This window comes from Podarcis raffonei, chromosome 8 (assembly GCF_027172205.1).
Source record: "Podarcis raffonei isolate rPodRaf1 chromosome 8, rPodRaf1.pri, whole genome shotgun sequence".
NCBI lineage: Eukaryota > Metazoa > Chordata > Lepidosauria > Squamata > Lacertidae > Podarcis > Podarcis raffonei.
The window spans coordinates 22,211,436-22,227,577 of record NC_070609.1 but is presented as its reverse complement, the minus strand read 5'-3'; the positions used below and the strand labels follow the sequence as shown (position 1 = coordinate 22,227,577).

Below are 16,142 nucleotides of genomic sequence, written 5' to 3'. Positions count from 1 at the left end.
AATGGAAATTCACAGTAAATCATTTAATAATAAGTTTTGAAAAACCCGTTTTAAAAAACCTAGGATTTTCAAGAAGCTGGATTCAATCCCAGACATACTTCCTGGCAAGTCCTGATATGCGTGTTCCATGCCAGCTGCAAACATGTCTGAGATGGGTGCTTTTAGAAAGTAACAGCTAAAACCATCTACTAGACATGTGCTTTTAAAAAGGGGAAATAGCACCATACTTGATTCTCAATGATAAGTTCATTGATATGCAAATAGATTTTACTTTTTGGTCAGCATCTTCAGTGTCCGAAACAGCTGGGTTCTGATTCTTTACTGGCATCCTTCAGTAGTAACACCTGCTGCAAGGCATAGATCTTATGGACTGCAGCATAATCTCCAATGCAAGACCACAGCTGGTGTGTTTTAAAGCAGTATGTATACTCCACATGGATGAGGTTGAGTTGGCATTATTCTAGGTTTAGTTACGATTCTCTAGTCTGCAATGTTTATATTTTAATTTGTGGATGTTCCGATTACTACTTTCTAAAAATTGGGACTCTAGTAATTAGAAATCTGGGTTTCTTTTCCTTCTGATTTCTGAGCCTTTGCTCACTTCGCTGTGCTGTTGTGCTCCCAGCCAATATAAATGGGAAAAAACCATTTAAGGATTTTTAATACATGTTCAGATGTCCCTGCACCAAGGCATTAGTTTGTAGCCTTCAGTACCACAACAGTGCATTCCGGCATAGTGAGCTGGTTTTCTTTCAATAAATGTCTATGTGATCTCACTATATTGTACTTTGTGTATTTTTTATGTTGAACTAAGACACTATTGGAAGTCATTTTGTGACCGGCACCCACAGACCTTTCTCAAATATGGACCTATTGTCCCCCAAATGATTGGTAATTCCGATTCTAAGAGATCCTGCAACCAAATATTGTAAGCAACATAAACTACATCTTGCAAACAGCATCCTCATGTCTTTGTTGCCTGTACAGCGGTACCTCAGGTTACATACGCTTCAGGTTACAGATTCCACTAACCCAGAAATAGTGCTTCAGGTTAAGAACTTTGCTTCAGGATGAGAACAGAAAGTGTGCTAAGGCAGCGCGGCGGCAGCAGGAGGCCCCATTAGCTAAAGTGGTGCTTCAGGTTAAGAACAGTTTCAGGTTAAGAACGGACCTCCGGAGCAAATTAAGTACTTAACCCGAGGTACCACTGTATTTCTCAAAGCATAACATGTAAAATAATGTCAGAATATGTTTGACTAGCCATAGAAGTGGGGGGGATAGTGGAAATCACACAACAGATTTTTAAATGAAAACCACACGCATTAGGAAACTTTAATATTAGGCACCACAACTCCAGACAAACCTGTTTAAATCAGGTTACCTCAACTGAAGAGAAAAACCAGGAAAATGCCCTCCGCCCTCCTATTTTAAGTCACTGAAACCAGTGGCGTAGCGTGGGTTGTCAGCACCCGGGGCAAGGCAAGTAATTTGCGCCCCCTAACCCGTGGATTTGTGCCCCTAACCCGTGGATTTGCCCTAACCCCAGATGTTGTGCCCGGTGCTGCCGGCCCCCCCTGCACCCCCCACGCTACGCCACTGACTGAAACTCATCTTTGCTTTGTCTGAAGCTTGGATAATGACTTGCATGGTTCAGCCAAGAGAGCTTTCATATCAAATTGCTTGAAGGAGAGTGTGACAGACAGGCCTCAGATCTGCCTTGTGACCCAGCAACCAGTGTGTGCTGGCATAAAGATCAGCTAATCAGAGAGGGAAATTAACCATCAAATAGGGACGGGGAGTGTCCAACAGCAAACAGGCAGAGATTGTATGTGGGTTAGACAGGGACCTAGGTATGGAGTCAGGGACTTTGTATAGGCAGAAAGGGTCTCTGGCTATCTTAAGTCTCACAGGGTTTATCTGCTAGAGGAAGCTGATAGCACATCTGTAAGTGGGCAGACAAGGTTCAGTCTACCTGAGGGGGAAGGCTGAGATCATAGGAAGGAGCTAGAAGGTTTTATAGAAGAACAGCCATCCTACAAAGAAAAAAATTCTCTGTCCAGTGACAGGTTGAAAGTGTTGCATTCAGATATTTAATACAGTATCTCTGTATCTGCTTGAAACAAAGTGTTGCACCTTGCAGTGGTAAACCATCAAGTGTAAACCAAGTTTCTGCTTTTTTTTAGAAGAGCCTCATTCTTAACTTTGGTCTTCTGGGTGAGGGGATTAATTGGTCCATATTCCCTTACACTCAATTTTAACCTGGCCAGCAAAAATGTCACCACAAACAGTCAATCCAAAAGCTGGGTCTTAAGATGCCACAATGCGAGACACCTTTAGGTCCTGCGGCTCCATAATACGATACTAATCTGACAAATCAGTTTGGCTTTGTAAAACAATAGACTGTCAAGGTTTAGTCTGTATGCAACACGCTTGAACCGCAAGACTGATTCTGCAGCTCTGTAACACAATTGCCATCCGGCCAGCAGGCAAGGGTGAGGCTATAGTAACAGCGAGTACCTGTAATCATACCAATTAATTTAATTATCCCAGATAATGCTAGGGCTCTGATTTGCTTAACCACCTTAAACATCCATTTTGATGGTTGGCAGAGGAGGAGGAATACATTTTCAGTAAAATGAACCAGGGGTGGGGAACTTTGGGATCAAGCTGTGACATTCCAGATCTACAGTGGTACCTCGGGTTACATACGCTTCAGGTTACAGACTCCGCTAACCCAGAAATATTACCTTGGGTTAAGAACTTTGCTTCAGGATGAGAACAGAAATTGTGTTCTGGCGGTGCGGCGGCAGCGGGAGGCCCCATCAGCTAAAGTGGTGCTTCAGATTAAGAACGGACCTCTGGAACGAATTAAGTTCTTAACCTGAGGTACCACTGTCTCTGTATAGCCCTTGGGATTCTCCATAAGCCACACCCCTCACCAGACATGGCTCTACCCCTCCTGCAGTGTTCAACTATGACAATGTCTCTTTGTTTGCATTGTGTGAGTAGAAATGTTGCTGCTGGAAAGCACTCTACTATTAGGAGTCTGTGCCTCTGGCCCAGCTCATCAGTACCACATGGCTCCCTAAAGGTTGCTTGTGAAGGAATGTGGCTCCTGGGCTGAAAAGCTCCCCCCCCCCACACACAAATGGAATGATTTATTAGTCATAATCCCAGTTATGTCATCAAGGGCAAGCAGACAGAGACTCAGCCAGACACCATTACACAGCTATTTCAGTTTATTACTTCCACATAGCTTGTTTCTGCCTCGCCCACTTCTTCAGTATTTTTAAAAAAAGCAATGAAAGAAAAGAAAACCCCAAAGATCAGGGTGAGAGAGTTCAAGTTGCATACTGAACAGATTCAAAAAGGTTCAACAACTATACAAAAAACACTTGTGGGGAGGAAGGGAATCACAAAGGCAATTTGGCAACAAGTTTGGCATTGGATGAATTGGCAAGAGAACAGGTACAGGCTCTTATTCCGCTTTTTGATAGGTACGGGTGCAGACCACAGTGCCCATCGTCAGAGTCTGAAAGAGAAGAAAAGGTAAGCAAGTCTTAGCCCAGAAACCCTGTGACCCCCCAGGAGGCCTGTTATAGACTGTATAACGACTTAGTCTTGGGGCATTACTTACAAAACCATAAGGGTGGGCTAATATCTAATGTATATTTTGGAAAGAGGTTTCACTGTCTATTCTCCATAGGTTTGTCTGCCTCTTGAAATATCATTGCCAAACATGGCACAAGGGTTTCCAAGCTGGGTGCAGAAGACTTTGTCACCATCTTGGTGACACCATCTTGAATCAAGATGGCGGACTAGGATGGGACTTTAGTTTGACATTTTTTTTGCATAGGTTTGGCTCTTGAGATATCATTGCCACACTTAGCACAAGGGTTCCCAGGGTGGGGCAGTGCCTCCACCGACAATGACTGTATGTACTTGTCTAAAGCACAAATTTGAAAAACAACAACAACCCTGCAGCCTGATTAAGTGGGCACCTCTTGCGGTTGATCAAAATGTTTCTAATTGATATAGCCAACCAACCATTAAATTGCAGACACAGCCAAAGTAAAGAGTTACTTGCTTGTTTTTTTCCAGGCACATTTTCATGTGACCAGGGGTGGGGTGGGGTTGGAGGCAGGTTAAATAGTTTCCAGCAGTGATTTCCTTCCCTTGCAGTTTTCTCTTCAAATTTTTAACTTGCCCATGTAGGCCACAGGTAAAGAGCAGCGTACTTTGTCTTACCAAAATCAACTTTCCGTCCTTCAGTTCTCGGACTAGCGAGGTCTCCTTCCCATCCCATTTCTGCACATGAAGGAGCTTCCCTCCATCTAGTGTCACAAGGGACTGAAAGAAATAAATAAAATCAAACTCGTTAGAGAGCCGCAGAATTGTGGTTCGTAACAGAAAAGAATTCTGAGTTCCACAAGCGCAACACAGAGAGACTACAGAGGAGGAAGGCGGACAGACAGTTTCATCCCTTGGGTGGGTTGTAAGCAAGGCCCCATCTGCACTATGGATTTAAGGCAGTATCACCCCACTTTAAACAGCCATGGCTTCCTCCAAAAAATCCTGGGAGCTTTGTTAAGGATGCTGAGAGTTTTTAGGAAGCCCCTATTCCTGTCCCAGAGCTGCAATTTCTAGAGTGGTTTAATCATTTCCCCCAGGAAATCTTGGGAAATGTAGCTCTGAGGAAGAACAGGAGTCTCCTAACAATGCTCCACATATTTGTATGTCTTATTTGGCCAAAGAACCACAATGCAAAATAATAATAATAATAATAATAATAATAATAATAATAAATATTTATACCCTGCCCATCTGGCTGGGTTTCCCCAGCCACTCTGGGTGGCTTTCAATAAAATATTAAAATACAACAGTCTGTTAAACATTAAAAGCTTCCCTAAACAGGGCTGCCTTCAGATGTCTTCTAAAAGTCTGGTAGTTGTTTTTCTCTTTGACATCTGGTGGGAGGGCGTTCCAAAGGGTGGGTGCCACCACCAATAAGACCCTCTGCCTGATTCCCTGTAACTTGGCATCTCACAGTGAGGAAACTGCCAGAAGGCCCTCAGCACTGGACCTCAGTGTCCGGGCAGTATGATGGGGATGGAGACGCTCCTTCAGATAAGTGTGGATTTTGAAGGATGACTGGGCCTTTCAGTTCTCATATTGTTTCAGAAGGTTTAGGTTAGGCAAGTTCCCCTTTAAATGTGAACTGAGTCATATCCCCCACCCTTATATGTGCCCCACGTGGGAGCCAGTGAGGCTGCCAGCTGCTGTAAGCCTATCCTATTGTTAACCTTCAGGCTCAGGTCATCTGTGCAGAGTGCCCTGCAACTCCTGCGAAGCTCTAAAGCAGAACCTCTCGCAGGCCATACATGTTGTTTTAACATCTTGTCCTCTGGCTGCCTGCCAGCCAAAATCATTTGCTTCGAAGGTCAAACATGCAGCTTGCCAGTAATTCACACATGCTTGCTTCCTATGGAACGCAAATGAGATATTTCCATTGCCCCCCCACCCGTTATGTTTTGCTTGACAAGTGTCTCTACACCACTTAAAACAATATTTTTAGTCAATTAAGTCATTTGGCTTTTTCCTTTAAGCAAGGGTAACTGAAACTGCACACCAGCAAGTCCTCAATACAGGCACCTTTTTGAGAATAAGGAAAAGCACTGGAAGAATTTACTTTCACCACTTGGAACAAAAAACCCTTCTTTCCCCATCACATTAACATACCAGGGCAAAAATGGATCTAAAAAACAAGCTTGTGGGCCTCTCAAACTTCAATTAAAATCAGTTTCGGCTCACAGCCTATGTTTTTAAAATATGTCGTGGCATCATCATAAGCTGCTCTCACCAGTAACAGAGATCCTGCAGTGAGTCATGGCTATGTGATTATTGAAAAGAAGAATTGTTTTAATACGCTCTAACCTACTTTTTTATTTTAAACCCCACCCACCCCCGGCAAGGCTTCGGAGCTGCAGGCTGTGTCATTTGAGGGTAGAAACCAGTAGCACAGCTTCTTTTGACAGACAATAAATATCAACGTCACAGCAACGGAATTGGTTTGTTCAGGATCTGATAACAGGTAAGAGAAAACCACTTCGATGAATAGGAATCCAGTATGCAAACTTAAGGTTGTTAATCAGTGCAAACCTCTGCTGGTTTACTCAAAAATAAGACTTGCTGAGTTCAGCATGGCCTGCTCTAGAGTAAGCATGCACCTGCCCAGCTTTTGTTACAGGTTCCATTTGTTCCAAATTGATATCAAATCTAACTCTGCTCCGAGACTGGAATAACCTAACACTCAGTACAGTGGTACCTTGGGTTACATACGCTTCAGGTTACATACGCTTCAGGTTACAGACTCCGCTAACCCAGAAATAGTACCTTGGGTTAAGAACTTTGCTTCAGGATGAGAACAGAAATCGTGATCCGGTGGCCTGGCAGCAGCAGGAGGCCCCATTAGCTAAAGTGGTGCTTCAGGTTAAGAACAGTTTCAGGTTAAGTATGGACCTCCGGAAGGAATTAAGTACTTAATGCGAGGTACCACTGTACTTTTTTTACTGAAGTTGTTTCAGTAAGTGCCACACTTTTTACAACAACAAAAAGAGGTGCCGGTACTGTGTGCTCTTGAGTATCCCCTAAAAAAAGCACTGCTAACACTACAGAAAAACCCAACGCTTATAGAAAAACAGGTAAGCTCTGGTCTGGTCAGATGCAATGACCAGCTTGTGACTAGGTACCTAAAGGACTCTGGTCACAAGCCCATGTCACAAATTTGAATGAATGTAGAGAAGACTTCTAGGCAATTTAAGAGACTGGGTGAATGGGATCTTGCCAGCTTGGCACTTTGCAGGAAACCCAGCAGCTCTGCAAGCAAAGGTTGAAAATAAGGGGGAGAAGGAGTAGGAGAGTTTGGGGGGTGGCAGCACAAATGACCAAGGGGTCAGGTACCCTGGGCTACTCCCAAACAAAGCCCTTTCCGTATGGACCATAAAGCAGAGTCTTCCTAGTGAAACTGATCAAGCTGATTAATGACAATTAATAATAATAAATTTTATTTATACCCCACCCTCCCCAGCCAGAGCCGGGCTCAGGGAGGCTAACACCAGTAAAATTACAGTAAAAACAAAATAGGAAAAAACCCACCAATTTAAAATACAGGTTAAAATGCAATTTAAAATGCAGCCTCATTTTAAAAGTAGCCCATAGATCAAAACCATAAGGGGAGGGAAACATAAGGGTCAGACTGAGTCCAAACCAAAGGCCAGGCAGAACAGCTCTGTCTTGCAGGCTCTGTGGAAAGATGTCAAGTCCTGCAGGGCCCTAGTCTCTTGTGACAGAGCGTTCCACCAAGTCGGAGCCAGTACCGAAAAGGCCCTGGCCCTAGTTGAGACCAATCTAACCACCTTGCAACCTGGACCTCCAAAATGTTGTCATTTGTGGACCTTAAGGTCCTCCGCGGGGCATACCAGGAGAGGCTGTCCTGTAGAATTGAGCACATTGCCACCTACTCCAAGTGTAAGGAACCTTTGGTCCTCCAGAGGTTGCTGAACTACAACTTCCATTATTCCTGGCTTTTGGTCATGCTGGGTGGGGTTGACAGAAGCTGTAGTTTAGCAACAAGTGGAGGGCCAAATGTTCCTATTTCCTGACCATCTGCATTCTCTCTCCCAGGCCCTCATCACTTTATGTTTCTGTAGCACCTTGGCATTTCTCCCCAAGTTAAGAACAGAAGGAAAGCCCTACGGGATCAGGCCAAAGGTCCAGCTTGCCCAGCATCCTGTTCTCAGAGTGGGCAACCCGGTGCTCACAGGAAGCCTGCAAGCAGGACAGCAGCACAGCAGAAATTCTCCCCACTGGTGATTCCCAACCCAGTGGAGGCAGGACATAGGCATCATGGCCAGTGTGAGACTTAATCTCCACTGATTTGGTTCCGTCCTGGCATCTCGAGTGACAAGGATCAGGCAGTAGGCAGTGGTGGCTGGTGTCCATTTGGAATGGTAGGGTGGAAGGCAGAGTCAATGACAAGCAGAATCAATTAATAATAAATAACAACAACAACAACAACAACGATTTATTTATATCCCGCCCTCCCCAGCCGAAGCCGGGCTCAGGGCAGCTAACAACAGTAAAATACAACATTCTAAAATCATTTCATTATAAAATTAATTCAAATCAAATTGATGGCAACCATTGGGCTAGAGTTCTGTGAAGATTGCCAAAGGAGGGAGTCAGGCTGTGCCTTGGCCAGTGGCGTAGCGTGGGGGGAGCAGGGGGGGCCAGCTGCACCGGGCGCAACATCTGGGGGTTAGGGTTAGGGGGCGCAAATCCACGGGTTAGGGGGCGCAAATCCACGGGTTAGGGGGCGCAAATTACTTGCCTTGCCCCGGGTGCTGACAACCCACGCTACGCCACTGGCCTTGGCCAAAGGCTTGATGGAACAGCTCTGTCTTGCAGGCCCTGCGGAAAGATGTCAAGTCCCGCAGGGCCCTAGTCTCTTGTGGCAGAGAGTTCCACCAGATCGGGGGCAACAGCTGAAAAAGCCCTGGTTTCGCCCCATGACCTGCTGAGTTTTTTTTTAACTATTAATTCTTTATTGATTAAAAGATTTGCATGTCTATACAAACATTATGTACTATCTCTTAACAGGTAAAAAAAGAAAGAAAATTATATAAAATAGAAAATTTATAAAGAAAGAAAAAATGAAGTAACAAAGATAAGAAACAAAGAAATCAAATTTAAAAAAGAGAGAGAGAACGTTATTTACATAGTAAAAGTACTCATCAGCACAATCCTTCCTGCTGAGTTTTACAAGGGCAACTATGGGACTAAGGAGCAGGAAGCAAGTAGACAGTGCTACCCCTTTGAACTGGATGCAAGTAAGAAGGCAAGCAGGTGAGGGCTGGGCTGAGGCCAGACCCTGGGTGGTGTGGTAGTGCCCCATTTGCCCTAAATAAACCAGCCTGGACTGCTAGCGGCTGACAACATGGCCAGTCAAACTAGACAGTCATGGGCTAAATAGACAAATCAGTCTGATCGGCTATAAAACATATTCTATATTCTTGTCTAACCCTTTTGTAGCTCCTGATGGGACCTAGCAAGGGTTGCAACCACAATCTTGACAGCCAGAACTCTACCTTGACATGTCTGTCATCTGCGGTCGTCTCATCAAATTCTTCTCCTATTGTGAATTTGATCTCCGTGCTCTTGAAAGTGCTCTGGGTCTTGAGGGTGATCTTGTTGCCGTCAACCTCAATAATGGTGGTGGGTTTGGTCAGGTTTGCCATCTGCCTCGTGGCAAAGCCCACGCCTGCAGGAAAAGGAGAGGTTAAAGGGGGTGGGAATTAGCAGCCTAGAAGCTTGGAAGTCAGTGTGCCATAATAATCACAGCATTGATGGGATGCTGGTATGAAAAGCAGATTTGTTAAAACAGAAGAAAGCTAATGAAGGATTAAAAAGAAGGTGGAGGTGTGGGAATCTTTGACCTTCCAGATGTTGCTGAACCACAACTCCCATCATTGTGGGCCATTAGCTATGCTCACTAGGGTTGGTGCAACATCTGGAGGGCCCAAGGTTCCCCCATACCTTCTTGAGAGAGCTGCTCACAAAACTGCTCGGTTAAACACACACACACAACAGAACACAATAACCCAACACCCAGCAACACCACCAAAAGGAACAAAGGCTTATTCATCAAAATGAAATCAGTTGCACTGAAGGTGGAGCAAGCGAGTCCTTCTTGACTTACTGAGATAGAGAAATCAGGCCTCCATCACCAGTCCTTGTAGGGAGTGTTCTTTCTGGCATTCAGCCATGTAGAGGAGAGGACTCCTAAGAGACCCACATGTTTGTATATGATAAGCTGCAAATGAGAGCTCTCCAGGCAGGATTTAGCAGTGTGGCAAGACTCTTACCATTTGCATTCCTTTGGGGGTGGACCTCTCCTCATTTAGCTGCTAATCTGATTGGATTCGTACCCTTGCTGGCAACTGCAATGGAAAGGAACAGCTTCATTGTGCTCCTACCAGAGAGCCCAGTCTTCCATACGCATTGCACCCTATGACCAGCAAGCCTTACATTCCCCCTCCCAAGATCCGTAACTAGTGTGTTGCGTAGTGTATAGTGTGTCAGACTAGGTCTGGAGCAGACCCAGGTTCAAATCCTATTCTGCCTTAAGGCTCACTGCATGACCTTGGACCAGTGGCATTCACCAAGACTTGCACACCTCACGAGGATGCTGGGAGGCTAAAATGGGGAGCCCCTTGAAGAAAAGGTGGCCTAATAGATACAATTTTAAGAGGGTTACTTTGAAGATGGGGTGGGTGGTGGACCTCACCTCCATATCTCCCAAAGGTGAGAACTGTCAGAAAATTTCAGAGCGGGTGAGTTTTTCCTTTCTGTTCCCCAGGTCAGTTCTGCTTTTAAAACTGAGATCTCTTCCACATCCTCTGTGATTGGGAAAAGGACCGTAAGCTCAGTGATGGAGCATCTGATTTGCATGCAAAAGGTACCAGGTTTGAAGTCCCCATCATCCTCAGGTACAGCCAAGCATGCGCAACTTGTCTGATATCTAGTCAATGCAGAGCAAGGGCCGGGAAACTTTCCAGCTCAAGCTCAGTCTGCGGAGCATGAGACTCTTAATCTCAGAGTTGTGCATTCAAGAGCCATGTAGGACAAAAGATTCTTGCATTGCAGGGGGCTGGACTAGATGAACCCTTGTGGTCCCTTCCAATTTTACAATTCAACATCCTCTTCTGGGCAGTCTTCCAAGGCCAGAGGCCAAAGCAGCCAAAGCAACAAATACAGATTTTATCTTTGTACAGAAGGATTTGGCTCCTGGTCCTGGGTTTCGCCACCCCTAAATATAGAGAATACTGAGCAAGATAGGCCAATGGTGTGACCTGTTACAAGATTATGTTGTAGGTTCCTATGATTAACAGAAGGGTCGGAAGCTCAGGGATGGAGAACATGCTGCTTTTCTTGTAGAAAACCCCAACTGCTGGGGTCTCCAGTTACCGTATTTTTTGTTCTATAAGACGCACCAGACCACAAGACGCACCTAGTTTTTGGAGAAGGAAAACAAGAAAAAAAATATTCTGAATCTCAGAAGCCAGAACAGCAAGAGGGATTGCTGCACAGTGAAAGCAGCAATCCCTCTTGCTGTTCTGGCTTCTGGGATAGCTGTGCAGCCTGCATTCGCTCCATAAGACGCACACACATTTCCCCTTACTTTTTAGGACGGAAAAAGTGAGTCTTATAGAGCAAAAAATACAGTAAAAAGGATTCCAGTTAGCAGACAATGTTGAAAGCATTTGCTGAGATCCTGGATTGCTATTGCCAGTTAAATAAATGCCCTTAGTTCCTCCAAACATGTCACAATGTCTACTGGGGCCTTCGAGTGTCCTTGGAGGAGGAAAATAATCTTGCCCAGAGTGCAATAAGGTATGCTAGTATTCCAAGAAGGAAGATAAGCACCATGGGAACTGACCTTCCCTGGAATATTCCATCCACCCACCCCTCTCTCTCACACACACAGAAAATAAGCAAGTCTCTAACTCCTTTACTTATTGAGAGATACAACAGAAAGCATGCAGGCAGGATTCTGCCCAATTTCTCATTAAGGTAGAAACTTGGCCACATTCACACCATACATTTAAAACACTGTTATAGGACTTGTAACACTCATGGCTCCCTCAGGGAATTCTGGGGGTTTTGTTAAGGGTTCTGAGAGTTGCTCCATTCTCCTCCCAGAGCTACAATTCTCCAAGTGGTTTAATAGTCAATCCCTCTTCCCAGGCAACTCTGAAAAATATGGCTCTGTGAGGGGAATAGTAGTTGCCTAACAACTCTCAGCACCCTTAAACTACAGCTCCCAGGATTCTTTGAGGGAAGCCGCAACTGTTTAAAGTGGTAGCATAGTATTTTAAATGTATGGCGTCATGTGAACCTAATCTCATCTTCCAATTTCCTGGCCAAAGAGTGTACAGGGCCAAAAGGTACTTTGCCCTCTTCTGGAATTTCTTTTTTGATATTTTAAATTTTTAATCAGCATATTTATCATGCCACCAGAAATTAGGCCCTGCCTGTTCTGTACTGATTTGCCGCTCTTAGACAATCTCCCAGCAACTTTTCCCAGTTTCAACAAGCACACAAGAAGATTCCACAGAGCATCACAGCCTCCAACATTTTCCAGCTGAAAAAAGGCACATAATAAACACCCCAGTCATCAAACCACAAAACACCACCTGAGCCTCTTCATGCCGTAGCTCTGTGGAAGAGTCTATTTCACTTGCTGTATTCTTTAACCCTGCCATAGCCTCATATCCCATCAATCTGAAAGATGTTTGTTTTTTTAATTTAAAGGAGTAATAGAAGTGGGCTCTGCAACAAAGTGTTGCAGCATACTCCCCCTCCTAATTGAAGTGCTCTTGTCCCAAGGTTCCAGCCACCCAATATTATCTCTAAGCAGATAATTCCACTCTCCTCCCATTTTCCCTTTTCTCTTTTTGAGCTGTCCTCCTACATTTCTTTTTTTTAAAAAAAAATCTTTATTAAACATTCAACACATATTTACACAACAATTTGCCATGTTACAATTTATGCACAAACACTACACAACAAAAAGAAAATAAAGGAAAGTAAGAAAGATATTAAACTTCCAATTGTATTCAAAAAACTAAATCTCATATATTATTTTTTACACAGTATCATATTATACTTTGTTTCCCTAATTTCCTTCAGAGAAATATTCTTTAGTTTGTTGTCTATACATTACAAGAATCATTTAAGGTCTGCCATGAGGTTTTTGCTATTATAATAGATTTTCAAATATTCTTTAAATACTATCCATTCTTTATTCACCTTCTGCACTGAGTACCCTCTATCTCTCCCCATCATTATTGCCAATTGGATGTGTATTCTGTCATTTTTACCTGCCATTCTGACTTTGTAGGTGTCATTTCACTCTTCCAATTCATTGCGACCAGAATCCTAGCAGCAGATGTTGCGTACATAAAAAATGGTCTTACTTCTTTCTTGATTTCAGTTGACATAATCCCTAATAAAAAGGCCTCTGGCCTTCTTTGTGAATGGGAATTTGAATATCTTTTTTCATTCATTATATACAATACGCCCAAACTCTTGGAATTTTTTCCACTCTTATTTTTCCCTACATTCCATGGCTACTGAGCATGCTCAGTACTCATGGAGCCTTGGGGGGGGGGAGGGGTTCCCCTTCAGGATTCTCTCCACATATGCTGATACCTCCTGCTTGTGTCAACAGGAGGGTTTTGTTTTGGGGTTTTTGTGGTACCAGTCCAGCAGCACTCACTACCCAAGTTTGCAGACAGAGGGAGAAATCTGAAGGGGGAAGAGATAAAGTCAGATAAGCAGCTCCAAGTATACCTCAAGCTTTGTGCAAAATGGCAGGCTGAGCACTACATGGTGCTTTAGTGCAAATGCTCATGCACTTAGGTACATATGCATTACAAAGCCCTGGAGAGGGCTCTGACCCCTAACTAATGACAATGGTAGAAACTAGCACAAATGAGGCATGCCCTTCCCATAAAGAGTAGGGCTGTGGATTACAATGAGGGGGTGTATAGGGCTGCTCAGGGCTCACATATAAAAGCGAGAGAATAAAATGCAGAACATATTAAGAGAGCCAGTGTGGTGTAGTGGCTAGAATATCAGGCTAAGACCTGGGAGACCAGGGTTCGAATCCCGACTTGGCCATAAATTCACTGGGTGACCTGGGGCCAGTCACTCAAGGCACAGCCTACTTCACAGGGTTGTTGTGAAGATAAAATGGGAAGGAAAAGGAACCATTTAGGACAGCTTGAGCTCCCGGGAGGAAAGTTGCCATATAAATGTAATGATCAAACCGTAATGAACATGAAACAAAAGAAAATAAGTCAGCTCAACTCTCCATCAGTTATGCAGTGATTCTACCTGCATTTACTTCGGAGCAAGCCTTACTTATGATGGGACTTACTCCCGAGTAAGTCACTGAGTCATTTGCTTTGCATAGGACAGGCTAAGATAGGTTTAAATCCCACCCTTTCCATTTTGTGGCCCAAGAATAAGAGGAGGAATAAATCTCGGGCGGGCAGCTCTGCCAAGGCGCTGCAGGAGCCAAGCGGGCGGGGTTTGGCCCCATTCCAACCAGCGTAAACCAATCGCCCCACAGACGGAGAGAGGAGCGCCCTGGGCGGAGGCGGCGTGGCCTAGCGCAAATGGAAGATGAGCCGAAAGCGCAGCTGCCCCGGGCTGGCTTTCCCCGCCCTCTTCCCCAAACTTGGTTCACCGCTCTGACCTCGCCCGGTGCCTCCGGGCGCCTCTTAACCGCGAGACCTTTTGTGCGTTACTCGGAAGCAAGCGCCATTAAGCTTAGTTCTAGGCTAAGCACCATGCACGAGAGATAATGCATCATACTCGAGATTCACGACTGGGCAGCTAGATCCGTTTTCTTGGCTTATTGAAACGCGCCGAGAAGCGTGCAGTTTTGCTCGCTGCAGCGGCAGACACGCGTCCCCAACCCTTTCCACACGTGGCGTTTTCCTCTCCTCTGCAAATCCAGGAAAGCCCACGCCACCTAGTGCACGCGTTCGCTCTTAAAGCGCCCCAAGGCTGCGTTTTGCTACAACAAATGGATGGCTGCAATCCCTAACCACCGTTACCTGGGCGTAAGCCCCATGGAATTCAATAGGGCCCCCCCCCCGTAGACCTGGGATTATGCTGTGACGCGGGGGTTCTGCTTTCTGCACCTCCGGGGGTGGGGCTGGGGGCAGCAGAATGCAATATACCCGAGCTACCCTACGCACCACCTGCAGCCACGGCAAGGATCCGAATTAAACGCATTTACACCCAGAAGGGATTAAGAGGGAAGGATTCTCCCGGCAGCCTAATCCGCCGCGGAGCTCCTTCAGTACTACAAAACGGGAAGGTTTGAATGAAATGCCGGCCCTCCGCCCACGTGGCTGGCGGCTCAACTTCTCCAAGCGATTTCCAGATGGCCGCGGAGGAGAAAACGCCCCAGCTCGCCGGCGCCCGGCGTTACCAAATGGCACCGCACCGAGCAAGCTGCCCAAGCAGAGCGCATTCCAAGATGCACCGATAACATTTCAGCCTCCCGGGCGGGCGAGTGATTGATGGTGGAAGGAAAAACCCCGCTGGCTTCTCGGGGTTGCAGTGCCAGCAGCCTGCAAGGTTGTGCGCTCTCCTCCAAGGCAGTCTCTCCCCTACCCCACCCCCTACCCCCAAAACGGGAGGAAAAATAGTATCCCTGCTCTTACCGATAGCTTTCATGTAATCGTCGAAATTGCAGCTGTCGACCAGGTTCCAGACGCCTGCGAAAGCCTCAGCCATGGCGAGCCTTGCCGGGAATGTTTGTGCAGCAAGGAGAGAGGCTTTCACGCAGCGCGCTTGCTAGCTAGCTTGGCGCTCTTTATATTTATATATATATATATTTTCCAGGCGCGGCCGCCGGCCTCCCTTAAATAGCTCTTGCTTCTGATCACATGGGTGGGAAAGAGCAAGTGATGGGCTGTCCGTCATACCCCGCACCCCCACCCCTTGTAAGCGACAAGCCGGGAGATTGGAGCAGCCCGAACGAGCTACCGAATGCTTTCGAAGCCTTTAGGAACGCCTGCCGGGTGGAGCCGCTTTTGGTGCTGCTGCTGCAAGACAGGCTGGGATTGAACTGGTGTAGCGTCTCGACAAGACAGGCTGGGATTCAACTGGTGTAGCCTCTCGGCCATCCCAGCCCCCCCACAGACACGGTCCTTGGCAGACTTTGCTGTGGCCTATCACCGGGTTTAGAAGGGGCAGGGGTTGTGCCCAGACTGATAGGATAAAATAGAAGTGGCCACTGCAGCGTTGGGATCTGTGCTTCCTCTTTAATTACTATTGCTATAATTGTCGTTGTATTGTAAGTTTATGCCATCTTTCCTGCTAGGCAGGCCAAATGCAAAAGGGGATGAGGCTGCTCCACCTTAATTGGGGTAAGAAGAGGGAATTTCAGCAGGTGCCTCTTGTATGATAGGCTAATCTCTAGCACTTTTGTATGAGGAGCTGCAGTATACACTGTTCTCCGTCCAATTTTATTTTCACAACAACCCTGTGAAGTAGGGTGC

The 16,142-nt window shown here is 45.7% G+C and overlaps 1 protein-coding gene and 1 long non-coding RNA gene across 2 annotated transcripts in view; both read right to left on the bottom strand.

Moving 5' to 3' along the window:
* Positions 1-2,071: 2,071 nt before the first annotated feature.
* LOC128418630 (uncharacterized) overlaps positions 2,072-16,142 on the bottom strand; it is a 79,648-nt gene continuing 65,577 nt past the window's right edge. Inside the window, exon 2 of the long non-coding RNA XR_008331726.1 lies at positions 2,072-2,695. This is a non-coding gene — a long non-coding RNA (uncharacterized LOC128418630). The remainder of the gene's footprint in view (positions 2,696-16,142) is intronic.
* On the bottom strand, positions 3,222-15,534 carry FABP3 (fatty acid binding protein 3). Its single transcript, XM_053398491.1, has 4 exons — positions 15,303-15,534; positions 9,147-9,319; positions 4,249-4,350; positions 3,222-3,532 (listed from the first exon to the last, which is right to left on the bottom strand). The coding sequence occupies exons 1-4, from the start codon at positions 15,373-15,375 to the stop codon at positions 3,479-3,481; spliced, it is 402 nt and encodes a 133-aa protein (XP_053254466.1). The 5' UTR covers positions 15,376-15,534; the 3' UTR covers positions 3,222-3,478.

What these genes read in the sequence shown, in the direction of transcription:
- FABP3 (XM_053398491.1), bottom strand. Translation starts at nt 15,375, where the DNA reads ATGGCTGAGGCTTTCGCAGGCGTCTGGAACCTGGTCGACAGCTGCAAT. An exon ending in CGATTACATGAAAGCTATCG is followed by an intron (nt 9,320 to 15,302) that starts GTAAGAGCAGGG and finishes CTTTTCCTGCAG; the next exon opens with GCGTGGGCTTTGCCACGAGG. An exon ending in AGGACGGAAAGTTGATTTTG is followed by an intron (nt 3,533 to 4,248) that starts GTAAGACAAAGT and finishes CTTCTCTTTCAG; the next exon opens with ACTCTGACGATGGGCACTGT.